At 41.5% G+C, this 26,546-nt stretch overlaps 1 protein-coding gene across 2 annotated transcripts; it reads right to left on the bottom strand.

Annotated features, from left to right (window-relative positions):
- Positions 1-2,939: 2,939 nt before the first annotated feature.
- LOC136436587 (uncharacterized) lies at positions 2,940-26,365 on the bottom strand. Of its 2 annotated transcripts, XM_066430673.1 has the most exons (39): positions 26,171-26,365; positions 25,524-25,703; positions 24,914-25,016; positions 24,331-24,457; positions 23,969-24,020; positions 23,462-23,530; positions 22,780-22,888; positions 22,184-22,391; positions 21,851-21,994; positions 21,387-21,557; positions 20,716-20,938; positions 20,205-20,346; positions 19,888-19,977; positions 19,417-19,623; positions 18,851-19,048; positions 18,378-18,530; positions 18,063-18,236; positions 17,632-17,693; positions 17,284-17,490; positions 16,846-17,003; positions 16,125-16,387; positions 15,317-15,526; positions 14,252-15,021; positions 13,623-13,863; positions 13,040-13,234; positions 12,366-12,575; positions 11,303-11,590; positions 10,900-10,992; positions 9,276-9,368; positions 8,979-9,098; positions 8,729-8,844; positions 6,940-7,129; positions 6,727-6,807; positions 6,196-6,459; positions 5,543-5,743; positions 4,851-4,973; positions 4,213-4,290; positions 3,771-3,918; positions 2,940-3,590 (listed from the first exon to the last, which is right to left on the bottom strand). In XM_066430673.1, the coding sequence occupies exons 1-39, from the start codon at positions 26,179-26,181 to the stop codon at positions 3,445-3,447; spliced, it is 6,618 nt and encodes a 2,205-aa protein (XP_066286770.1). In that variant the 5' UTR covers positions 26,182-26,365; the 3' UTR covers positions 2,940-3,444. The 2 variants fall into 2 exon arrangements, with proteins under 2 accessions (XP_066286770.1, XP_066286772.1); XM_066430675.1 differs by lacking the exon at positions 23,462-23,530 and having other exon boundaries at positions 26,171-26,364.
- Positions 26,366-26,546: the final 181 nt, after the last annotated feature.

Raw genomic sequence — 26,546 nt, 5'->3', positions numbered from 1 at the left:
CTGGATAAACAGGTTATCATCGCTGTCAGCTCGCCTCAAAGTAGGTTCATCACAGCCCCGGGATGTAGTTACATTTGGTGACAGGCAGGCGCTGCCATCATGCTTAGTTGGCTTGAAGGTAACTTCATCAGCTTTGAGATGTGACACAGCATGTGACTGGTGGCAGGGATTGTCGTCATTGCTGGCGGGGCTCAAAGAAGCAGCACTATTGTGAAATGTAGCTGCGCGAAGCTGACTTCCTGTATTGCCATCACTGGTAGCTGTTGTACTGGCTGCTTCGTCATTTGTGAAACGGGTAACGGCAATGGGTCGGGCTAGGGGATCCCCGTCAGTGTTGGCTGGTCCACCATCTTGTGTGACTGCATTTGGCTGAATGTGGGGAATCTGACCAGCCGAATGGAAGGCAGATTCAGAGTGAACGTCTGGCTGGTGCATTGGTGCGGTTTGAGGGTACGTCGGACTCGGGTCCCGGACGTTTTCTGCGTCCGCCTGGTTGGAGTTTGGGGTGGTTGGCTTGTACGTCGGACTCGGGTCCCGGACGTTTTCTGCGTCCGCCTCATTCGAGTACGGGGCGGTTGACTTGTACGTGGGGTTTGGGTCCCACGTGCTTCGCAGCGACATCGGATATGGATAGTGTGTGTTTAGTGGATGGTAGATTTTATGCGTTTTAGACACGGATGTTTCGTACTGTGAAAGAACAAGAAAGGTACTAGTACCTTGTACCGTATCAGGGAATATCAGATTCTAGTTTTACCCTCACACCTGTTTTCATGATTGCATGTAGGCCAAACGTCCAAAACAAAGAAGTAAATTGATGCGGACTGTTAAGCGAAATCGTGACAAGTTTGATATGACTTGAAAAAAAATGAAGGAAAATGATACCTCCCACTTTCGAGAACCAGACACTTTCAATCAATTCTACAATTGTACGTAATTGCTATACGACTAGTGTTGAACGTGCTTGTAGTTTTGATTATAATGTTTGCCGCAGTAAATCATTAACGTTATATAGGAAAATACTACTTTGACGTCGGGAAACCAGGCAAACGAAGGGACATTGGCAGAAATTATGCAATTTGATTTTCTTCCTCACTTTCTCTCTCTCACCGCTCTCCTTTCAATCGTGATTGTTCGTGTGTGTGTGTGTGTTCGTGCGTGTGTGTCTGTGTGTGTTTGTGTGTATGTGTGTGTTTGTGTGTATGTGTGTGTATGTATGTATGTGTGTGTGTGTGTGTGTGTGTGTGTGTGTGTGTGTATGTGTGTGTGTGTGTGTGTGTGTGTGTGAGTGAATATGGCATAATGAAAGATAGAAGCAAGGAATGCCGGACATGCAAAAATGAAAGAAATCAAATGAAAGAAAATCGTTTGGCCTCGGTTCGTCCCTCAACCCTGTTATGGCCAAACGTGCTAAATGTTCTATGCACAACTTCAGCCCGGCCTAGCGGTGTTCTGTCCATTCTGGTGAGCCCACTTCATCTGTTCATGTAAATTTTACACGTAATAGTGAACATCTGTCCATTACGTCACCGTACAATAGAGTTGCAAGTAACAATTTTTGTCCATGACCCAAACTGCTGATTATTCCTTGTTATAAACTTAATCCAAAATGGCGAAAATCTCCCCGACAAAAGCAAATATGAAAAGCATGCGACACACGAAGACCCCTGTTACAATTTCATGTTCACCTCGAGCGGCCAGCTTTGAAAAAAAAAATTGTTAACGTTACATTTTGTACTCACGGTGTGCCTTTAGTAGACCGAAGTCAGCGTGCCGATTGTCTTCAGGACCAGGTAAACAGGGAGAGGAAAGTTGTATCTACGAAACGCCGCCGCCCGTGTTGTCAGTTGTGGGTTTTGTGTTGACTGACATCTAGACTAGTAGTGGTAATGGTTATGCAATGTGATAGTTAGTTCGCTATGCAGTAGTTGGGACGAACCACTCCTAATTGGGGGTAGTTGGAGCTACGAATACTAGAAAGGCGTTTTCAATATTTAAGAAAAATTAAACTGTGTATCATGATTTGTATTGATCATATCAAGACCTAGAGAATCGAATATTTCATATTAACTTGACGAGAGAACACTAAGTCAAAACCATTCTTGGTTGAAATTTGGAAACTTAAATAATTTTCATTCTTCTAATTGAATCACAGCTACAGTGACGCACGCGGACAGAAAACAACTAATGCATAATGTTTTATAGTGGTTTGGGGGGGAAATTAGAAATCATTCATCGCAGACACAGTTACGCAAATAGTCATGAAGGAAAAAGCAGACGCTGCCATTTGTTTTTGAGTAGGAGAAGGCTACCTTTAGTGAAGGTTATTATTATAAGTGCATGAATGTTTCTAGTGCATGAAAACATATGGCGGGAACAACTCGGACATAACCCCCACTTTGTTTTTTTTGCCTTTGGGTATGATTTCTGAATATATACTAGATCGAATCATTCTGATTAGTGTATTTGCGTTTTGCATAAATCATGCAGAAGAAACATGATCAACTAGTGTATTCAGATCACTTGTTCAATTGATAAGGAAGACCAATTTCCCTGCTGTCAATTTCTTGGTTTCTGAGCACTACTTTTGTTACTGTCTATTGCAGGACCAAAACGAACACAAAATATTTTTGGTCATTTCTGAACTGATTGAAATACAGCCAGCTAGTGGCAAATCTTTATGTCATCATAAATTTGAGATCATTGCCAGTAGGAGGAGTCGCATAGCGGTCTGGACCTTGCGGCTACTGGTGGTGGAGCACTTGTTGTAGTGAGCCATACGAGAATCTGAATCAAGATCTATCTCTCATCAACTATTTGTTTCTGTATCAAGAAAGTTCTGTTCAAGAGGTTTCCACATGAATCAACCTACGTCAGACCTTTCCAAGTTTACTCTTCACTATAAACAGACAAACAAATAGCCTGTATTGTTTTTATTCCAAAATTCAAACAGTGGCCTTTATTTGTGCTACAGCACCCACAGGGAAACAACTGCATGGGTATCCATCTCAGTATGTAGTGTAGTATGTACAGTGTTGAACCAGTTTTATTTTTACACAGGCAAAGATCATAGGTACAACGTATGGGAAAATAGACTATTTTACTAGCTGATATACAATTCATCTAAATTTTACAGACACACACCCAACACATTACTGTGCAGCAGCAAAAGTCTTCAAAAAGTTCCTTTGTACATGTTTTTGACACCATCATGTTAAGGCACAAAAATGTTTAAAAAACATCTTCTGCTTCACAAAAAAAGACGATCATTGTACAAATGGTTACTAATTGATAACATTTAATTAATTAATGGCAATTGAATATGATCAATACATTCTGAGTATTGAATGCCTTCTTAGCTAAACATGGTTGAAAGCATTCAAACCAAGATGTGTGCATTATGGTAATGAGAAGTTCATTGCTGATGTGTAGAGGTCAGGTCCGTCGTTAGTGCACGTTCATCCTCTGCATCCTGGCCTGGATCTCAACCGCCCTCCTGTAGTCCTGGATGGCATCCTGCGTACGGGACAGTTTCCCGCGTACGTCTGCTCTCCGCTTGTACACCAGCGCATCGTCAGGCTGCAGGGACAGGGCTGCAGGGGAAAAATCGTCACACATATTACTCTATCTACTGTACAGTGTTGTGGCATGCATTTTGGGCTTTAAAATTGAAAATGTAGGTTTTCTTTACCCCAACTTTTTTTTTTTGCCCACGCGTATTAATTTTGGAGTCAGAGGATGTCATCCATAAAATTTACTTGCTGTGGCCTTACCCTGTGTGTAGTCCTTCTCCGCCTTGTCATACTGTTTCAGGCTGGCATACAGGTTCCCTCTGTTGAAGTACACGTGAGCCGAGTAGGGGCTCAGCTGGGCAGCCATCTTGAAATCCTCAAGGGCACCTTTGGTGTCCTTCAACATCACCTTCAAACCAACAACAAACACCATTTTCCTCTCGTCCAAACTTACACATATGCTTGCAAACTCTGTTGTACATGTGCTACTTAGAAAACAGTAACCACAAACAAGTTGGTCGAAAGTTTTTGGCAATCATATAGACAGATTACACTTTATTCAAAGAGAAAAACACATTACATGTAAGTAAGCATTAAAGTTAGTGTAATAGATGATATGAATCAAAGAACTTCCAGCCTTTTAGGTATTTTGGTGTGTTGGATGAAAAGTTCACTTTGACACATATCACGTTAGTTTACCCACCTTTGTGATGGCTCTGTTGAGATGGGCAGACTCATCCTTGGGGTTACACTGAACAGCCTTGTCAAAGAAATCCTTTGCCTGTAAATGGAACAAATGAGTTACATTTAGGTCGGCTTTAGTTCCAATAGTCAAATACTCCATCAAGCGACAGACTTTTGTAATCAAGGGTAAATTGTTACTACTGTTACAGGGTACATGAAGTTTGAATTACATGAATGCATAATTTACACTTTGAAGTTGTTATCTACATGGTAAAAATTGCAGTAAAAGTATTCAACAATTCTTTAGCTTAAACACTAGTAGTATGAACTATTCTATTATGCTTCATGTACATTACACCAGAGTAATGGTGTACGGACACCACTAAGACCTTTACTGTGTCAAACATGGCTGAACATATGAAATGGACAGCTGCAAGCATGTAATGATATAGATTTTAGACAAGACAATGTAAAGTAACTGTATCAAAACATGCTGTTACCAAATTTCAGTGATTTTACATCACAAAGTTCCAAAATGCTGTACATCAAACTGCAATGTTGAACTTCACATTTTCTCCATTCTCTCCATACAATTTTCTTGAAAACATATTGTAACAAATTTTGAGAAATTCACATTTGTTTCAAACTGACGCTAACCTGTAAGAACTGCCTCATGTGGAAGTACAGGTTAGCGGCGTTGAAGTAGGCGAGGGAGAAGGTTGGGTCCAGCTGCAGGGCCGACTTGTAGTCCTTGATGGCGTTGGTGTAATCATCCATAAACTAGAAAATTACAACAACATTAGAAGTGTGGAAAGTGCTGAAACTCTCATCTTTCCACCAATCATGGTAATGAAATTATCATAAACTTGCTGCATCAATCAAAAGTGATTAGCTTTTGTCTGAAAACCTGCCATCTCAACAACAGCACCTTACACATAGTGGCAACTGAGTTGCTCATTGTGTGTAGGAATTAACACGTACCCATCACCATTCATTTTACTAGATTCTATTGAGTTGCACCAAGATGTGATAATTGACCATGACCTTGACACTTCAACTCTCCTATCGGTTGACCTGGACCTATGGCTCAAGGTCAACTTAGTCTAGTGTGCACACTATAGTCAGTACTTCCTACCAGATAGAGGTGAACTTATTCAAACCTTGGTAACTGAGAAGGAAGTACTGCTTTATGTGCTAGCATGTAGTACAGCTGCACAAGCATGGTCATCCGTATGTATCATTGCCCATCTACTCCTAATGGCAAGACTGATTCTTTTATCAGAAATAGGAGAATGTCCTTAGAGGAGGTGACACAGGTATGAGAAGATCTCATCTATTATATCCCTCACCTGGTTGATAACACCCCTGTTTGTGTACAGTTCTGCTGATGGTCCGATCTTGACAGCGCTGTTGATGTCCACCCATGCCGCGTACGTGTTGCTCATCTGGAGGTTAACCACGGCGCGACCCTCCAGCGCAGGTTTGAACTTGGGCGACATGTCCACCGCAGCAGTGAACTGTCTCCACGCCTGCATGAACTTCCCAAAGACCTGGAGTGGAATAATGTACAGAAAACCTGCATAAGCATAACTTATTGTTGAAAAAATCTATTTAGACAATCAATACTTTGCAATCACTCCCTCATCTCACAGAATCAAAATTTGTGTGACTTTAATCAAAAGTGTTCAAGTCAAACTTGTAGTTTAAATTCTCAAAGATATGGCAAGCAAAGATGATTCTACGGGAGGCATTCAGATTTTTATCTGGGGAACCTCAATCTGGTAATTAAACCATTAGCACATAACAAAGCAGCAAGGAAAGGCCCTACCATTGAGATTATAAATCATCCTTTGGTCGATAGGAATACTATGGTAACCCCAAATCTTTGGCATTTTCAATTCTACAAGCATTTTCAATTCTCTGACTCTTGAAATCAAAGCAACTCAGTTGAAGATTACATGAAGCAAAAGGTGAAACTGAATTCTCTTCCAAGAATCCTTGCCTGTAAATTGTATGCGAGGTTCACTCTCGCCGCCACGTTGGTAGGGTCCAGCCTGAGAGCGTGTTCGTAGTCTTTCCTCGCCATGATGATCCCTTCCTCGTGTCCGTAGTCCATGTACACGTTCCCCCTCCCGATGTACGCGTCGATAAAGAAGGAGTCGACCTGGATGGCCTGGGAGAAACTGTCCACAGCATCCTCCAACTTGTCCAGCTTGTGACGACACAAACCAACCGTGTGGCACAGCTTGGGGTCTTTTACATCAACCTGGCGGGGGTAACATTCATATCAACACTCATCGGTAAGTCTGAGAGGCAAGTATACCTGCCATATGATTCAGATCTAAATAAAATCAACAACTAGTTCCACGTCAAAAATGAGCACTCTGTGTAAAACTGAATTGATGTGACTTTGTTAGATCTAGTTTATGCATTTTGATTCTGAAGTACAATGCATACATAAAGTTATACCTGCTTTCCTCTTTTCCTATTCTCTAGATATCACCAACACTATCCAGATGAATGAGCAGTTTACCTGGGATGCTGCCATGAAGTCCTGTAGGGCATTCCTGTAGTCCTTCTGCTCAAAGTACAGCAGGCCTCGGTTGACCAGCACCTGTCAATCAAACACAATTAATCATAAATGACCACAGACAGACCAACCAACATGGGGAAAACATAACCTACTGACCAACTTCACTTGGAGACAGAAAAAAAAATCACCAAGGACATCCGACATGACCCTGACCTTGAGATTCTTCTCCTCCAACAGTAGAACTATCCCATAATCCTGCAGGGCCTTCTCAAAGTCCTTCATCTCATGGTAGCAGACCGCCCTGTTGAAGTATGCTAATGAGCAGGTGCGGTCGATGGAGGCAGCCTTAGACAGGTCCTTCACAGCAAGCTTGTACGTCTTCACGTAGTACTTCAGCGCACCTCTGGGATAATGGAAGAAAACAAGAGCTTTTAAAAAAAGCTGGCGTTTCGGCTACGTTTATAAGTGTGAATTGTCTTTTCCCTTTACTTGAAGTAAAATCTGCCAGAGGAAGTCACTCAAGGGCTGTTCAGTCTATAAGAAAAATTGTCATTTTGGGAAATGAGTACTGTTTTAATAGAGAAAGGCAGATTGGGGAAAGCAATTTTGAAGTTACGTCACTTAACTTAAGTGCTTTTGAAAAAGCTGGTCTTGGCCTACAACTTGTACTTATTTGTAAAATGTATAATAGGCTCATTATAAAAGCTATCAATGTAATTATGTACATGGCACGCAATAAAACATAAAATTTGAAAAAGCACCATTGAATCATCAGCACTATGGTAATTAAGTGAAATAGAAGTTCATAACAGCTAAGGTTCTATCTAAAATGACTACCAAATGTCAAACAAATCAACAGCTACCTCATCCGCATTATTCTGGTTTCCGCATTTACAACATTTCTTCCTTATTTTCCTGGGTAATTTTGCTAAAATTCATGAAAATTCCCATAGTTTTGTGCCGAGGGGCGCCACTTTCCACGTCCGTGTTGTCTGAATGAAGTCGATACTGAACAATGGAGCATTTGCTACTGTAACAAAGAATCGCTGTTTTGCAAACAACATCAAGAGCCTCTGTTTACATCGGGGATAGAAGTTTAGTGGCGAGTGTTTTGCAAGAATCATCTTACCGCGCATAGGAGCCGCTGCACGGTATTTTCCATTACAATGAACAGAAAAATTCGAATGCCGGGTTTGGAATCTATGAAGTCCTGTTCATAAGACAAAGGCCTTGTATATATTAAATGAATATTTAAAAATAACAAATATAAAATATTTCTTTATTTATTAATGAAAAAAAATGATATTCATAAATATGATATTGATAGATTAATATAATATCAATATATATTTTTGATATTCAATATCTAAAAAGAAAAAAAAAATCCATGCACGGAGACGAACCCGGATCTTCTGGGTCCGAAGTGCTTCGCGTTGCCAGATCGGCCAAGCTGCGGTACGTAACTATTCACTCTGGACGTAATGCTATAACCTCACTATATGGTATCATTTATGCTGATTTTTGGTCGTTTTCTTGACGAAATCATTTTTTTTCTTCTGCAATCTTGTGGAATAGATGTAATATGGTCATTTTTCAGGATATCAAAGTCCGAAACCACAATGCAATGATATTTCCGAACAGTTGTAGCAGTTACATGCGGTCGCCGTCCTGTGTCACATGCAAATCTAGCCTGCCTGCCTTTTCGTGCTCTCTTGCCATATAAGGCAACGGCTATACAAGGATTTGAGAACGTATTGCCATATAAGGTCTTATTGTGTGCGACACAGTGTTGAACCAAGCTTCCCTGGTTCCTGCCTGCAAGGTAAAAGCCAGGACAATGCGTTCCGGCGCGCATGCGCCGAAACGCAAAAAAATCAGTCAGCATTGATTGTGTGCAAATCATAGAAGGCTTCATACAAACCTCTCCAAGAAAGAACTATTCACACATTTTCTAAGTATGTACATGTCAGACAAAGTTGAATACAAGTACCAACGTCCTGACCTGTAGAGATAGGCCCTGACACTGTTAGGTTGGAGTTTGATGGCTTCGTTACAGTTCATGATGGCCTTGGTGTACCGTCCCTTCATACCATAGTATGCCGCTCGACTCAGGAAAGCCTGAAAAAACATACAGTGATGAAACAGTATCATTTCTACAATGTTCAAAACTGAGTGCACACAAACAGACAGACTATAGATGCATACTCTATGGTCTACAAAAATGTGTGAACATGTGAAGACATCATACGTACCTGGAAGATGTATGGATCCAGCGCCAGTGCCCTGTTGAAGTCTTGGATCCCCTTGGACTGCTTCAGTCTTAGTCTGGTCAGACCTCGCTGGTAGTATGCCTCAGCATAGGATGGGTTCACCTGAAGGAACAACAGTCTTAAAGTACACAGAAACAAACAACATACGAAATATACTTGAAAATCAGCACATAACACATGGATAAACATTCAGCATGTTAAAGCTTGCAAGTTTTACTGATGAAATTATCAATAGTTAGCAATGCCATAACATTGTGTTAAAGAGAGAGCAATACCAACCTTAAGAGCATTATTGAAAGCCTCTAGTGCCTCCGTGTATTGGAACAGCTCCAGATGACACAAGCCCAGAAAATAGTACACCTCTGCTGCCTCCTGCAGGGGTAAATAACAACATATATAGGTCAACATACTGTCTGTGACTGATGTTAAACAATCATTACTGTTACAACATTCATGTGCAGTAGTCCTTACTGATGCATTCTCCTAACACTCTGCACTACTCAGAAAATGTTATACATGTATCTACAATGATGCTAACAAGTTGTGCCAGTGATCCAAACCTTCAGTGGGTACTGTTCAAGGTGCCAAGCACTCGATAGAGAATGTGTGTTTGAGCGGGTACTGTCCATGGTGCTAAACACTAAGTAAAGGATGTGTGTTTGGGCAGGGTACTGTCCATGGTGATGAACACTAAGTAGGGGATGGGATTTTGAGCAAGGAACTGCCCATGGTACTGAACACTAAGTAGAGGATGTGTGTTTGAGCAGGGCACTGTCCATGGTGCTGAACACTACTAATTAGAGGCTGTGTGCTTCGGCAGGGTACTGTCCGTGGTGCTGAACACTAGTTGAGGATGTGTGTTTGAGCAGGGTACTACCCATGGTGATGAACACTAAGAAGAGGTTGTGTGCCTGAGCAGGGCACTGTCCATGGTGCTGAACACTAATTAGAGGTTGTGTGCCTGAGCAGGGCACTGTCCGTGGTGCTGAACACTAGTTGAGGATGTGTGTTTGAGCAGGGTACTACCCATGGTGATGAACACTAAGAAGAGGTTGTGTGCCTGAGCAGGGTACTGTCCATTGTGCTGAACGCTAAGTAGAGGTTGTGTGCCTGAGCAGGGCACTGTCCATGGTGCTGAACTTTGAGTAAGTGATGTGTATTTGTGCAGTGTAGCAGAGCGTGACATATTTCATTATTGTGCTTTCCAACAGCATTTCACATTACACTGTTTACCTCTGGCATGACCTGTAATTCCTCCTTTGTAGCAATGTTAGGATGGAAAAGATAAAAAATATTGTTGTAACAAAAAATCTTATGATGGACAAGAATAGTCAACATTCTGTTGGAACTGAAGAATACTATTTGTATTGAGCTCTAAAAATCTTCAAAGATGTACAGTGAACTTTGAAAAAATGAAGAGAAAATGAAGAAATAAAACAAGATCTGTTACAGCACAAATTACTGGTTAATAAGACACGGCACAGTAAGCAGGTAATGTAGATATCTTTACCTCATCAGATAGCTCCTCCTTTGCATGTTAGCATATCGGGTTAAATAATCAGTCAGTGATTGGAGAATCATTGGTACATAGCAAGGTGATGATACAAGTGCATCATCTCCTATCATCATCATAAGTGAAATAATTATAGTACAAAAGAATGAGATTCGTTGACTAGTGAACAAGTCATGAAAATGTAGACAATTTGTCCATATGCTACCAAGATATTCCAAGGTTTAAAAAGAATGGGTGGACAGAAAGCAAAAAGTCACATTCAGAAAAGGTGCATTTTTTCCATCCAAGTAAGATGAAAACTATATATTTCATGACTGATGCTCTGCCCTATGAATACATCTTTAACTAATTTCCACTGTACAAGTTGTAAAATGGAGACGTCATACTCACCCATGGCATGGGTTGTTTTGCCTGCCAGGGAGTGAGCAGCTGGATAGCACGCTTGTATGTCCCAACAGCCTCCTCAAACTGCTTGGCCTTCATCTGGGGTAAGAAATACAAAATTACAATTTGCAGCAGAAAATTACAACTTGCATGAGTAGGGTACTGTCCATGGTGCTGAACACAAAGGAGAGGATGTGTGCTTCAGCAGTGTACTGTTACGAAAAAGTCAAAGTTACAGTCAAGTGTCTACATCTGAGCAGAAGGCCAGCATAATGATCTCTGAACTGATTTCTCTGCAGCACTTTATACAGTTTACAGGCCTTAGGGCCTAAAGGTATAAGGGTGAGGGGAGTGTGTACATCTGAGAAGAAAGCTTTCGGACCAACAGACCTGAACCCTGGTCTCTTACCTGAGTTTTGCCCAGCAGTGTGTACATCTGAGGAGAAGGCTTGACCCTACAGGCCTGGGCCATGGTCTCCACAGCCTTGTCGTGCTGCTTCAGGAAGGACTGTACCACAGCCTGCTGGGTGGACGACGCCCCCAGACCGTCCTTCAGCTCCGAGGCGTGCTGGACGCAGAAGCTGGCCAGCTCCAGGTTCTTCATCTGCAGCAGGAGCTGACCACGCCGCATGTAGTAGTGCTGGACGTCAGGCCGCAGGTGAATGGCACGGGTGAGGTCCAGCAGGGCCTGCTTCCTCTGTTAGAGTAGAAGTTTTGGAACAATTTTAATAACTATACAGACAGCAGTTTGATTCTTTATTTTTTTCTTTCAACCTTTATCTAACCTTCTTTAGGAAGGAAAGGAAATGAATGAAAAGTTTATTTACGTGTCATGCGCCGTAGGGCGCCCAGCCCATGCGGGCTTATAGGACACGTATAGGTTACATTGATTGCATAAACAAAAGATCAAGATTACAGAGATGAACATAAAGGACTAAAAACAGAATATGAACGGGGTGGAATAAATAAATGAATACATATATAACATACAAAAGGTGGATGAACATTAGTATCAACTCAGGTTGGATAATCATAAATGTAAATAAACAGGAATTTCGCAAAACAGGAGCATATGTACATAAATGTGTAAATCAAATAAAACATGACAGAGAGAAGCACAAACAGTAACATTATGTGGTTGATTTCATTTACTACGAATATATGTGATTTCTTCGCTTTGCCCAGGCTTTTTGAATGAACTTTGCTATTTCATTTACTCCCTCATTAAACAACCATTTAATTCTGACTTTGTCTCTGTCCCAAACGACCTCAGGAGCAAAGTCAAACATTTTACGAAGTTAGTAGGTAGTTCTATAAAGCACTTACATTTGCCAAAAGGAGCAAGATTCCTTGTTTTGCTTTATAGAAATCAAACCCAAACCAATACATGCAGAGTCTACCAAATCAAGTTTGCGAGGCTTGAATGTAACCTACTGATGTCTGAGACATAAAACTGCCTCCTGTACTCTTACCTTGTGTATCTTGTGGTAGGCCTCTGACCTACAGATGTAGGCTCTGATGTAAGTGGGGTCAGTTTTGATGGCCTGTGTGAAGCGGCCGATGGCCTTGAAGTAGTTCTCCAGCTGGTGCAGGAAGATGAGGCCCAGGTTGACGTGGGCACACGCCAGGTTCCTGTCCAGCTTCAGGGCATGCTCAAAGTCTGAGATGGCATCCGTCCACCTCTGTAGGGCCAGGACAAGGGCAAGCAAGATACAAATGTAAATACAACTATAGAACTTGTGTTTACTACAAGATATTTATCATCCTGAACTACTTAAACTTCACATAACACATTCAATGTGTAATAAATGTCCTCTGTTTGTCAATTTTGATTCAAGAAATGTCACACTTATTTGCACATTCTTGTCTTAACTTTTCTGTATCAGTTCTTCCATAACCTGAACACATCAATGACATGCCAGTAGCTGGTCTTTATTACTATCATGCTATCTCTATGTTGTGGCCTAATCATCTTGATACAGCAAAGCTCTCACCTAACAATGGAGGATGACAATCCTATGTGCAAATGTCACTAATTCAGTTGTTTCTCTCTCTAACGTAGCAAGTTGATTGTCACAACAGGTAGCAAGATAGTTACGTACAAAAGTAAGAATAAATGATATAATCTCTGACCATTTACACACACCTCCATGTCTGTATACAGGATGCCCCTGTGGAGGATAGCCTTGACATTGTCTTCTGAGTCGTCCAGCAGAATGGAGACGCTTAAGTCCTGTAGAGCCTTCTTAGGGTGCACCTTCCTCAGGAGACACCCCCGGTGGTAGAACGCTATGGCATTGTTGGGGTCCAGGTGGATGGCTGCAGACAGATCCTCAACAGCCTGGGTGGGAGGAAGAGTGATGTCAGAATGCAGGCATAGGAATTTGGGTCTTTGAAGATGTGTGCCTACTAGCAACTTTCAAAATGACTGCAGAGTGAATGCTGAAGGCTGTGATGAATAATGCAAGTAATCACTGATGATGATGATTTCTACCCTCCTAAATGGCTACATAACTTGCATGGCCAACGCTAAATTCTAGTCTGTTCTCTTCATCTTCTACTTAACAAAGACACAAACAAATAATGAGAAATAAACTTCTCCAACTCCAAAAATTTTTTTGAGTTGGAGAACAGTTAATTTCTCATTATGTATTTTACCAACTCAGATGAACTTTCATGCTAATATATGACTTCACACAGTGGAAAACATCGACAGAGCCTGTACATACACTGCTGTAGTGTCCCTGTTGAGCGTAGGCCCTCCCACGGTACGTCCTGGCTGTGGCGTTGTTGGGTTCCTGCTGAAGCAGGGCTGTGAAGTCGTTGACGGCTCCTATCCAGTTCCCGTTGTTGAAGTAGTAGAGGCCGTGCTTCAGGACTGCCTCAGTGCGGCTGGGCATGAGGCGAGTTGCCTGGGCAAAGTCCTCCAGAGCTAACAACATGTCTCCCTTCTTCTCATACATCTCAGCTCTGGGGAGGCAGGGGAATAGAGAAAATATCAATCTACAGTGTATGACATTGTGACATTGCAATCAGGGATACTCAGGCAATGTGGCTGATTTCAGGAATCCCAACACACAAAGAAATACATACATACAAAGTGGAGTCGAAGAACACAAAAAATAGACATATCTTCCGATTTCTTAAAAAAATGAATTTGCTCAGTGCAAGGCCAGGAGATCCCTTCTGGGCATTGAGCTAAGTTGGTAGGAGATATCGGTGACTATGCTAGGAGATGGCCGGGGGCTGTATGTGGGAGAGAGTTCCATAATATTGCAGTCCGTGGAAGGGAACCTAACTTATGATTTTTACCACCCTGATTTAATCAAAGGTGTCTTTTCAACAATGGCTGCCTGACCTGTAATAGTAAGCTTCATGATCATCCGGCTGGAGCTTGATGGCCTGTGTGTAGTTCACAATCGCTGACGTGTATTCGTCCTGTTTCCTGTACACCTCCGCCCGGGACCGGTATGCTCCCACATGTTTCTTGTTATGCTTCAGTATGAAGTTCAAGTCCTCAATAGCAGCTGCTGGCTTCTCCTGCACCAGCATGAGCAGGTGTCTGTGCCAGTAGGCATCCAACAGCTTCGGCTCCAAGAGTATCGCCTTACTCAGGTCATACTCTGCCTTCTTGAGCAGTCCCAGCTTGCGGTGAATCGCTCCCCTCCGGCACAAGTCAAACGCTGTTTCTCCTTCCCCTTCTATTCTCTCCGTCAGTTGTCTAGCTTCATCCTGAAGTGCCTCCACTAGTGCTCTGTCCTCCTCGCTCTCTCCTATTGGCTCTATACTCTCTATAGCATCAGCAGTAATGGTCGGGGCTGTGGTAGGCTTTCTGTCTGTGTCCAGTTCACTGACCACACTGGACATCTCAGACCAGCCATCATCACTGGAGGGGAACACTTCATCAAACCATTCATTCCAGATGTCCCTGACCCATTCCCTCACGTCTGCGTTGCCGGGCATTTTTCTATCCCTGGAATACTGCAGGAAGTTGGGAATGTTGGAGACACTTCCGCGGGGTCCTGTTCTGATGTGTGGCGGGACACGCAGCATTCGCTCCACCGGTATGTCAAGCTTGGGGAGGGACGTGGATCTCTTTAGCCTGTGGTGTGTGGTCAGGAGCTCTTTCTGCAGGAAAACATGTGCATTCTGTCAAACCAGACTATGATGTCTAGAAAGTGGTCTGTCTAAAAACTAATTAATCTAAAGGAATGGATGTCTATGATAGTGCCAGCTGAGCTACAAACATCTGGACAGAACTTCAATCTTGCAATCCTTCGTAGTTGTGAACATTTCAAGCAATAAAAAGACTAGCCTTCTAAGGACAACAATATAAAGTGCACCTAGAAATACAGATTTCAAACAGCATCTTAAAACCTTCCCACAACTACACACTTGGTTTTGTTTCTTGTAAGGAACATACCTGGATCTCCAGAGCCTTGTCCAACCCAATGGTTTTCTTTGTAGGTTTCTTCTTCTTCTTCTTTGGGTAGATGATGTACTTCATCCCTGCCTCCCGTGCCAGCTCAGCAGGAGTGGGTTTGGGTGGTTTGATGATTAACCCCTTCCCCTGCACTGGTTCCTTCCCACGGGAGGTGAGTGTGGTGGTCGGTACAGCTGCCGTATCTGCCGCCTGAGTTTTTAAACATCAAAATCATATTTCTTGTTATATTGATCTTCAACTGACCAAAAATGAAACTGGTCATTGTTTTATGATTAGAAATTTTTGAGAGACAGCTAGCATGATAAGTTTGTTGTGGGTTCTACAATTTCTTCTGTTAGGCATATTCATGGATCTAGTTCACCATGAAGCAATGTAGGTAGTGAAGCAACAATGATGTTACTGCTTTCTGTGAATTAGACTTAAAACTTTACATACAGTGTGTGTTAGTATACAAGTAATATACAGGTTTCACCTCTTTTTTTTTTCATTCAAGTAAGCTGGCAATACAGACGCAGTGGTGGCGCATTCAAGTTTACAAACTTAAATCAATGCCACCACTAAACATATACACAGGACATAAAAGTGAACAGATAAGAATACAAAACTTGTAACCAGCATGATGCATTAACATATAACAAAATAATAATAAAGTATTGGATATAGAAGAAAATGGCTTGGTATGACAATGAAATTCAAAGAGGTGCATGTCTGGTCCCTTTACCCAACGGCAAAGTGTTGATTTGAACACACTAAAGCTAAGGACTAAGAGAGAAAAAGAAGGAATCACCTCTTCCTCTGTGACCTTAGCAGGAGCCGTCCCTCTGGAAGCCTTGAGATCAGATATCTTCTGTGCCTGGTACTTCAGCTCCTTGATGCTTGTGTCAAAGTCAGCAGGGGCAGAGAACACCTCCTCACCCTCCTCAAACAGCTGCGGAGCGGACTGGGCCCTCCTCCGCCTCACCACCGCAGGGGTGAAGATCGCATCATCGTCCAACTCCCTCTGCCTCATGTAGAACATCTCGGAAGTAAAGGATGCCTCTGATACCTCTTCTGTGGACAGAAAAAATACAACAATAGGTAAGAACACAGTGGCAACTTCATAGATTTTTAACAAATTCCTCTAGTGTGCAAAAATATGATCTTCACTCTAACAAAGAACAGTTGGCATGGTTTACAATGTCTAGTCCTAATGCCCCTTTCACATTGGCAGGAAAATTGATCGGCCAACGAGTCTGCAATCTGTGGATGTCATAGAATTTTTAGAGATCAGCCAATGTTTGTTTGCAAGTCCCCAACTCCTGTCCACTGCAATGGGGTAGATCTTCAGGTGAAAAACATGCTTGAGTCTCTGGCGATTTTTTGATTTGGTGGCTTGTGACTACAAGCCTTCCAGAAGCATGCAAGACAAAGGAGTAACAATAGGTCAAACTTTCAATCCTCTGGTCCAAAAGCATGGTTGCAAACAATTTTTGCTATCACTCACTAAGCACACAAACACGCATGCTCACCATCCCCAGTCTTGGTAGTCAGCCCCGACGCTGGTGTTGGTGCGAGCGACTCCTCAGTCTTCCCTGGGGACGACTGGCCCCCTCGTAGGTCCCACTCCAGCTGCAGCCGGACAAGCTTTGTCAGGTCTGTTGCAGACGGGTGTTTGTGTCTCAACAGTCTGGAATATCAATGATGAAAATTGATCAACAAAAGACAAAATGGCTTTTGATGAAAGTAGAATAACTACACCAATAAAAATGATGTATGGGACATGCAGGTATACAGAAGTTAGTGACATAATCTACAATGTACTTACATGCAAGGAACAGTATCGCTTAGGAAAGGCAGAATAAGAGGGAAGATGTGATGTTAGACAATGCATTTCTAAGTTGCCGAGTCACTCTTTAAAGCATTCCGATTGCTACACTACACAGGAAGATACCATGCCAAAATCTTACCTTTCTCTCTGCAGCCTCTCTTCCGGATCCTCCTCCTCTTCCTCCTCCTCCTCCTCCTCAGTCTCCTCCTCAGAGAACTCCATCAGACTGCTCTTCTCAGGACTGACGGTCCCTGCCGTCACCTCGGGGACGTAGTCAGGACACACCCTGCTCCTGATGTAGGACGGAGGTAGGTCCAGTTTGGGCGGGGCAGGGGTCCAGTACAGCCTGGTGGAACAGAATGATGACAAAACACCATGTAATATATATACATGTATTGTGAATATATATATAATATATGCAGAATTTATAAAACAGAAATGGTTACTAGCTCTGATTGATAAAAAAAGCCATATTGAATAGGATTACCGTGAGATGTCTTCTTTGATGTCCATCTTTGTCCCGTCAATAGACAGATTTGGTCCCTCTATCTGTACAACAGAAACAGAAATAGAGGAAAGTGTCAATCCTGTCAGAGCTGCATACATTCTTTTTGGTATTTTCACAGCAGCATGGTCAAGGTGATTCATGCATTCAACTATTAAACTTGCACACATATATGTTTGACACATTCATCATCATCATCATCATCGTTCTTACTCTTCTAGGAGTTGAAGCATACACAAAGTTCAGCTTCCAGTATTTTCTATCGTATTCACAATCAACTCTATCGTATTCACAATCAACTTCAAGAAGCCGTCTCCTACCTCAAAGTGACTCAACAGTTTATCAAATTATAAGTTATAGCCAAGAAGCTAACATCAATTCCACAAAGTAACCTCTCCATATTTCCAACATACCATCTCCTGTGCCAGAGCCTGCCAGCCCTCCAGGTCCAGTGGCTGGTGGGACGGGTGAAGCTTCTCCATCACACGCTGTGCCGCTGCCTCGATCCTGTCGGCATTGTCCGCATCACGTACGGTAGTGGTGACGGATGGCGCTACACCACTGTCTTCTGACATTTCACTCAACGTCTGGGAACATGATTTTTATAGTGTCATATTTTTGCAGAAATTAATTGTAATTTTTGGTTTTAATATAGGGTGTAATCAAAGTAACCTTTCTCCTTTGCCAAAAGTCTTTGTTTACAAAGTTGTAACCACAACAGAACAAACCTCGTCTGAGTAGTACTCCGGCTGGAAGAACTTGGACCATGTGTGGTGGAACCTGCTGATGTTCCTGAGGTGGGGGGGCAGCACTGCCGCAGGGACCGACGTGCAGAAGTGGTGGATCGTGTGGGACGTGTCACGCACTCTGGGCTGGACCTCCTGGATATGCAAATAAGACGCAAATTACAAACATTCAACATTGAGACTGTGACTAAATGGTAAATAATCAGGACCCCTTTTCATAAACAAACAAAAAAATAAATAGCTAATTTTGCATTGCTTGAAACATGGCTCAAAATGGTCGCATCATTCAATTTCTTACACTTTCTTCCTTGGTGGAGAGATGCTCCTCCATATGTGAGAATGTCAATCTTAAATGTACATCCAGTGACATAGAACTCTCTGAATGATGCCCTTCAGGTTAAAAAACAGTCATACATTAAGCCCTATATAACCCTGAGTATGTAAACCCCTCCTACCCTTGGTGCTGTGTCCTCCTGCGGAGCCCTGAGTGCTGAGAAGGAGACAGACTGTGTGAGCGGCATGACAGGCCGAGGGGGGACGGTAACCTGGGCAGGTCTGATGTCCAACACGCTCCATTTCTCTGACAGCTCCACAGGAAGTCCCTCCATGTTTACCACATCCTCATGGGTCACCTCCACTGGCGCAGTGAAGTCCTGATAGTAGGAGACAAGAAATAAAGTATCTTGTTAAAAGGTATTATAAAATTTGTGGCATTTTTTTTTCATTATTTTTTTCCTTTTTTAAAAATATTTTCAATATTTTTAAAAAACTTCTTCAAATTTCTTTATTTTTTATAATTTCCTTTTTGAGAAAAAAAACTTAATGGTGTTGCTTTATAGATTCTCTATATTGCACTATTTTTGTATCAAAGGCTGCACAGTGTACAGAATATATTTTTGTGATGTGCTCCACTTGTATTGTGTTGTGGCAATCCAAAATCAAATCAAATAAAATAAAATCTTTGGGAAGATTCTAACTTAAGTTTAAGTTTTATTATATTTCTCCTTAAAGAAAGTTTCACCTTCCAAGCCTGAGCTAGTTCTGCAGGTGAGATGTCCTGGACTGCAGGCTGTTCCTCCACCCTCAACTCAGGGTAGCTGACCTCGCTGACCGATGGGGCCGCTGTACTGACCTCAGTACTCACAAAGGGAGGTGGAGGGGGAAGGGGGGACCTGACATCAGTCCCTGCCATGGGGGTGGGCTCAGCCACTTCAATGGTGGGAACCAGCTATAGGACAGGAACAAAGGGAAACTTGTACATGTGGCAGCAAAGTGAAAAGAAGACACTTGGATTATGTCACAAATATCGACATGCCATACTGCCCATACCTATGACCTCTAACTGTGACCTCTAAGTTTATTTGTTTTTACCTGAAACACATATTTCATGTATATCATATTTCTATTGATCTAAGTTATGGAACATAAAACAAAACATGCTTTTAAGTATTTTGATTAACATGTACCAAAATGTATTCAAAAGTTTCCATACCTTTTTTTCCTCTTCCTCTTCTTCTAGTTCTTCCATCTCTCCCTCACTTTCTCCTTCATCTTCTTCCTCACTCTCCCCTTCATCCACTTCCTGAAAAGACACAAAAGTTTGTACAAACTGTTAGCATCTGAAGAAGAAAGATAGAGTTGCCACTAGTGTCTTCACAAGTCCCTGTCGAGCATGACAGAACAAAGTGTGGAAGCTAGTTAAAAACACTATGGTGTCCTTACAGATGTAATAGGATAGAACATGCAAATACAAATACATAATGGAAGTAAAAAATCTCATAGAATACATGTAGACATAAGTTGCCTTGCCTCTGTTGGTTCTCCCTCCTCCTCCTCCTTAGTGAGTGTTGTCTCCACGCCCAGCTCACTCAGCACGGCGCTGGCCCGGGCCATCACCCGCTCCATGATCTCCTGGATCTTCCTGTCTGCCTCTGTCTTCACTGGTGCAGCTCTGGGGAACCGAAACAAACAGCAATCATGAGAGCTGGAACAATGGGAATTTTGAAGAAAAAACAGAGGAGATGGAAAAAGAAAAAAGTGCCCAATGGACACCAATGTGGCCGAACTTGTAACAGTGAAAAAGAAGAATTTTACAGAACATTTAAGATGCTAAAAATCACCCATTCCTATACATCACAAAACAGAATCACTGCAACATTGCACTGCAGATTTTTAAGATTTAAAGTTATAGGAAAATACAAGTCTAAAATAAGACATCTTGTAAATCATGCACTTTGACAAAATAACACAAGAATATCATGCAAGTAGAGTATGCAGGCTATTGATTGATTCAGAACAATAATGTATAACAAATATTCACCTTCCATCTTTAGAAGTGGCTCTTAAGGTCGCAATGATTTCATCCACTGATCGCTCAGACTTATCAGGAAGCGTTTCTGCTTTTTTCTCCTCCTCTGTTGACTTGGACCTGCTGGACCCCCTCCTAGCCTTGTACAATGGTTCAGTCCCGGGAGCAGCCAGGGCCTCAGCCTCAGCCAGGAGCTCCTTCATAGACTTCTGGGAGGTCGCAGAATCTGCACTCCCTGCAGATGTACATGAATGAGATCATCTATGAATTTCGGTTTACAAGCAAAATAAGATGGGAAACAACTTAAGAAACAGTTTGTCCGTTACCTTCCAGTCATATTGATTATACATCCCTGTGTTATTTAGATTGCACAACCTAACACTAAAGTAATAGCATATTTTCATTTCTAATTGCAATCTTGGTCAATCTCTCTTTTAGTATTTTTTCTAGTACAGCCCCTAGCATGCACTTTACACAGTTCTATATAATTATATCATAAAAATTGAAACCATTGCCTCAGTTTAAGGAATTTTTATCCTCTATATTATTGAAATTTGACCCCAAAAATGTGGAAATGTATTGTAATTTGTATATATGGATATCATGTGATTAAATATGACATTAATTTGACCATCAGTTATATGTACGGCAATCATTAGTCATCCCAAGGATTTGCGGCTGACCTGGTTTGATCTTCTCCCCATCACCAGACCTGACCCTGGGGGTGACCCTCCTCCTGGGGGGTGGGGACAGTTCCCCCTCTATCAGAACATCGTCCGCAAACCCCACCCTGGACTGAGGTTTACTCCTCAGGGTCAGTAACTCCTCATCTTCTGAAGAACTGTCTGCCTCATCTATAGCAAAAATGAACATAGTTATTTCTATGATATAGCATACTTGTTTAGCAACCATGGATACATCACAATGATAGGAATATAAGTAATATGATATTGATATAACATGACGGAATAAAAGAAATCATTCAACAAAAAAGATTGCTTACTTCTCATCTTTTTGTGGCCATGTCACGCAAAAAAAACACAATCATAGAAGGATTCATTCCTGCCATGAACTCCTACATAAGCTGTGCATGTGTAAGATCTTATGCAACACAGTTGGTACCAAAGGTAGACCATGTGACTCTTACCTTCCTCATCTGACTCTCCAATGACCTTGGCTCTCGTTGGTGTCCGTTGTAGGGAGGACCTGACTGTGGTAGAGGACTTCATACTCGTCGTCCTACTCGCACCACTCTTTGCCACTGTCTTCCGCCGTAGCTTTGCCCCTTTGTCTAAAAAAGAGCAAATTTTTCCAAAGATTTTAGATTTCTTTCCCATTCCTTACGAGGGAAAAACCAATCCACATGCTGATGCCATTCAGCAGATAAAGTGTATCTGTACAAACTCCTAATGTCAACTGCAAAGGCTTAAGTATTTATGTCTTACCAGATTCTATGATAAGACTGAGAAGAAGTGAATACCTGGAGTTTTGGGTGGTGACTTGGGAGGCCTGGGTGTGGGGCTGCCACTGGCCATAGACTTAGGTCTGGCAGGGGGTTTGGACCTGGCTGAGAACGGTACTGGTCCTGTTGTACCAGCTGCACTGGCGATGGCTGGTTTGGTACCAGGTTTGCCAATGGGGGTCTCGGTGGTTCCTTCTTCTGTGGACTCCATAAACTCATACTTAGGCTGCAAGTTCAAAAAATATTGTACATGATTTGTATAAATCACCAACAAAAAGAAGTGTGCAAAAATGTTGATGCATTTTTTTTTAAATCAACAGTTTGCATAATTTTTTACTCTTGCTCTCCTTTCAACAATTTCTTAAAAAACCTAGGCAGTTCGATATCTGCAGCAACATACAACCACTCATCATTGGTTTCAACTAAGACTGGAAAGAATGTGGCATAACATCATGTTGATAAAGGTGACACATCCAGGTAAACAATATCTAAAGACAATTCAAGCTCTACAACTGGATAAGATTCAGAGATTAGAAATGCTTAATAATGTCTTCACATTCTGACAAGTACAGTTCCATTGTAGGTAAGACAAGACAAGATGTATTCAACTGTACCTCAATGGTGACCTCCGTGGTTGGTGTGGGGGCAGGCAGAGATATCTCCCTCAGTGGAGGGACAGCAGGCCTGCCTTCCATCAGAACAGCCAAACCTTCCACTTCAGTACTAAGGACAGGGAGGATTTCACAGGTTGAAGGTGAAAATCACGTCATAGAGTTTCAAATGATCAAAGAGAATAATTGATAACCAGTCATATCTTTTTAAGCAATAATGTCATATCATATGAAATACAGTTTGAATGGCTAGGTATCTCCCCAAACCTAAAAGCATCAACAAAGCAGAACATGCTATTATTGATAAGTAATCTTTTACAACAGGAAGGATTGAACTTGAAGATGAATATAAATACTGACTAGGTATGTCCTACGTCCCCATTAAAGGCAATGGAACACATTATTGATACCCAACAATGAACATGGTATCACTGATGAACAAGTTATTGAACATTTCATCAACATTGAAAGTGTTAGCGTCAATATAGGTTAGCATTGCACGTTGTCAATACTAGATGAATTAATGCACTGGCACCATTACAATTATTCTGAGCAAAAGCGGTCTAACCTCAGACTGAGGACGAAGCATAATGCTTTTTCGTTATTATTTAAAAAGTCAACCCTAACATGGAACAATGAACTGATACAACATGAACAATCTCTGCCGACTAAGATTTCCCATCACCTAAACTCCATCTCCCCTGTCTGTCTGCACCTGACCTGTCTCTGATGTCTCACCTGTCTGTATATCTTCCTAAAGAAGATGGGAAACTGACCTTAAACCTGTATCTCCTCTCTAATCATCTACATTTTGAGAGCAGGAAACTAAATCAATAGAAAAATTCAATCTGGTAAACCATAATGACTCATCTGTAGGATCTGGTAGAAGATACAAGTTTGAGGGACAATATTGCATACTGAAAACATAACATGAAAAAGGTATCTATGAAGAATATCATTATTATGCAAGGAAGGCTTAGGCTAATGTTACTAATAATGCTGTCTTACTTTGTCTGCCAATTTCTTAGACTTCAGAGAAAAGTATCAACAAACATCAACATCCAACTTATTGCCCTACCAGATCAGCTTGGTTGACTCTAAAATGTTCAAAGCTTGAGATTTGTGATAACTATCTGTGTTGCATAGGTTTGCGAAAATTACACAACTATTACATGTATATAGTTTTTGCTACCTTTGTCTGGAGGGAAGAACTCCCATGGACGTGACTCTGGGCCTCTTCATTTCTGTATGAAGATGTGACAATAAGTGAGTTAGTTATTTAAGGCATGAAGAAATCAATCAACCATATAACTTATTATAAGGTAAATAGTGAAAAAAGGACATGCACACTATGATAAAAATACTGCACTGTAGATCATGTTTGAATAAAAGATAAATCATCAACCAAAGTCATTTAATCTAAAGACTCAAGTAACATGTGCTTCCTAAATGCTAGGCTATGTTGTAATCAAGTGCAATTCTCTCAAAGTCAGAAGTATGAAAAGACATACATGTATAGCATTTTGCCAATTGACTGGATACCTATACACATACCTCCCACAAACACAACTTCTTCTTTGTTATACGGGTACTTCCTAGTTTTCTGTGAGGGAGGAGGCACTTCAAATTTCTCCAGGGGGTTGTAGGTGGCCATGGTGGGAGGGGGTTCCTGAAAGGATGGCTGGACAGAAGAACGTGTAGAAAACAGAAGAACACAAACTTGTTAACAACTTCTTTAGAATTCAATACAAACTCATTACAACAGAGATAACAGGAACTTGATATTCACAACTATTTTGTAAGCTGTAGTCAAAATAATCCCTGTAGACTGTCTTCTATTGTGCAAATTTAACCAAAATATTAAAATAGACACATCACATTGTGTATCATGTAGCAACATTTTTTGTTCTTCAATATTATGTAACCATATACCCATTGTATAAATGCATTGTTTATATAGACAGAGACACAGAAAACAATACTACAATACAAAAAAGTGAGTTTACAATAGATAAATAAATAAAAACATTGAATTGAATAGAACCCTTTTGAACCAATAATGTGATGATGATGACAGAGTAAATAATTAATGTCATTAAGTTACAGTGACAGACAGATTGGAATTGTTGTTCAATACCTCTCGGGAGATGATATTTTCTGTCAGTTCATCATGAAAGATGGGTTCAGTTCTCTTGATGGGGGGTTGTTTTCTATCTGGCACAAACCTTGGGGTCAGCTTGCTGCAAGAAGAGTAGGAACAAGAGAGCATCTTTAATACATGGCAAAAATCCAATAGTGGTAGCCAATACCTTATTACTAGTAGGTTTTCCATTCTCTAATGCCTATCCTTATGGCTTCATCATCATCATCATCATTCCAGGGTGCTATCACTCCTACGGAGGAACCCCTCCCTTATGGCTTATGCATTTTTTTCCAATACACTTATCATGTCTTATGAATGCCAACAACCATTACACAGGCAGCATACATGCAGTTTGTACTACAAGCCTACAAAATGAAATTAACCCCCTTTAACATTAATCTGCCGGGTTACATGAATCCGCCTCTTTGAAAAGTCTTGGGCTTGAGAGATCTCTAGTGCAGCACCCCCAAGGTATGCACAGTTTAGATATGCAGGAGTACATTATACTGGGGGACGTTGGGTTGGAGATCTGTTTGGATATATCTTCACAGGCTGGCGGAATTATGTACCCTGGTGGAATCATGTTTAGATGTTAAGTACTAACATGACTGCCTCTGTCTCCTCGTCCAGAGGCTGTTGTTTTGCGGCTGCCTTGATAGCCCTGATCTCTGCGATGGACTTCCTCTCCAGGTCTGCCAGCTCCTTCTTAAGGGCCAGCTCCTGCTGGAAGTTTGGGCCATGGCGGAAGAACCGACTTCTCTGCTCGGCTTGTGTTAGGAAATCCCTGTTGGACAAAATGTATATAAATTGTGATGTTGGTTTGCAAATACAGAGGGAGTCATACCACTGGTATGCACAGATTGCATATGTGTAAGAGCACTACAGACATCACAAAAAGATTTATTTGCACACAGGGACAGAAACGGCAATGCAAAGAACAGAATATCGAACTGACACAAAAACTCAGAGACGTACTAGTATTCGAAAAGATAGCAAACATCAGTCTAGATCTCTCCCATTTTTTTTCGTGAAACTTTTACCGCGCCACAACCCATCCTCATTCCCTATCCCGGTCAAAGTATAAAGCATCACTGTCTTTCAGCGTTGAGCTTTGAGACGACAAGTAAATTGAACCTATATCATAAGGAGGTTGATCATGTGTGTCGTTATTTTCTGTACGAACATAACGTTAGTCTTGAAAGTGTCAACTACACCCAATCGAACATATTTCTCTGATAAAAAATTACTTACCTGGATGCCATTTTTCACTGTTCTTTCGTCTGGAGCTGCCCTACATTTATAAGTATTGAATAAAGAAAGTTGGGAACCAGCTCTGGTGACAGTAATCACAAATGACAGACGAAAACCTAAATTCTTGCATTATTGATGTTACTGTCCGCCATTTTTGTTGATGGTTGCTTGGCACACTTGGACCATCTCATTATGAAGAAGGATAGGGGTGTCCAAGGTATCACCTAATTTACAAATTGCATATTCAGTACTCTAGATTCCTCTACTAGGACCTTGTATAAAAAAACATATATAGTAAGAAAGAACTTAGGTATGTAGTCAATTTGTGATTATCCCCGTGACTGTATGGAAAGTTTAAATAAACCCACTTTTTCTG

Source organism: Branchiostoma lanceolatum, chromosome 6 (assembly GCF_035083965.1).
Source record: "Branchiostoma lanceolatum isolate klBraLanc5 chromosome 6, klBraLanc5.hap2, whole genome shotgun sequence".
Taxonomy (NCBI): domain Eukaryota; kingdom Metazoa; phylum Chordata; class Leptocardii; order Amphioxiformes; family Branchiostomatidae; genus Branchiostoma; species Branchiostoma lanceolatum.
Note: the sequence above shows the minus strand (reverse complement) of the source record. Positions and strands in the feature narration are given on the sequence as shown.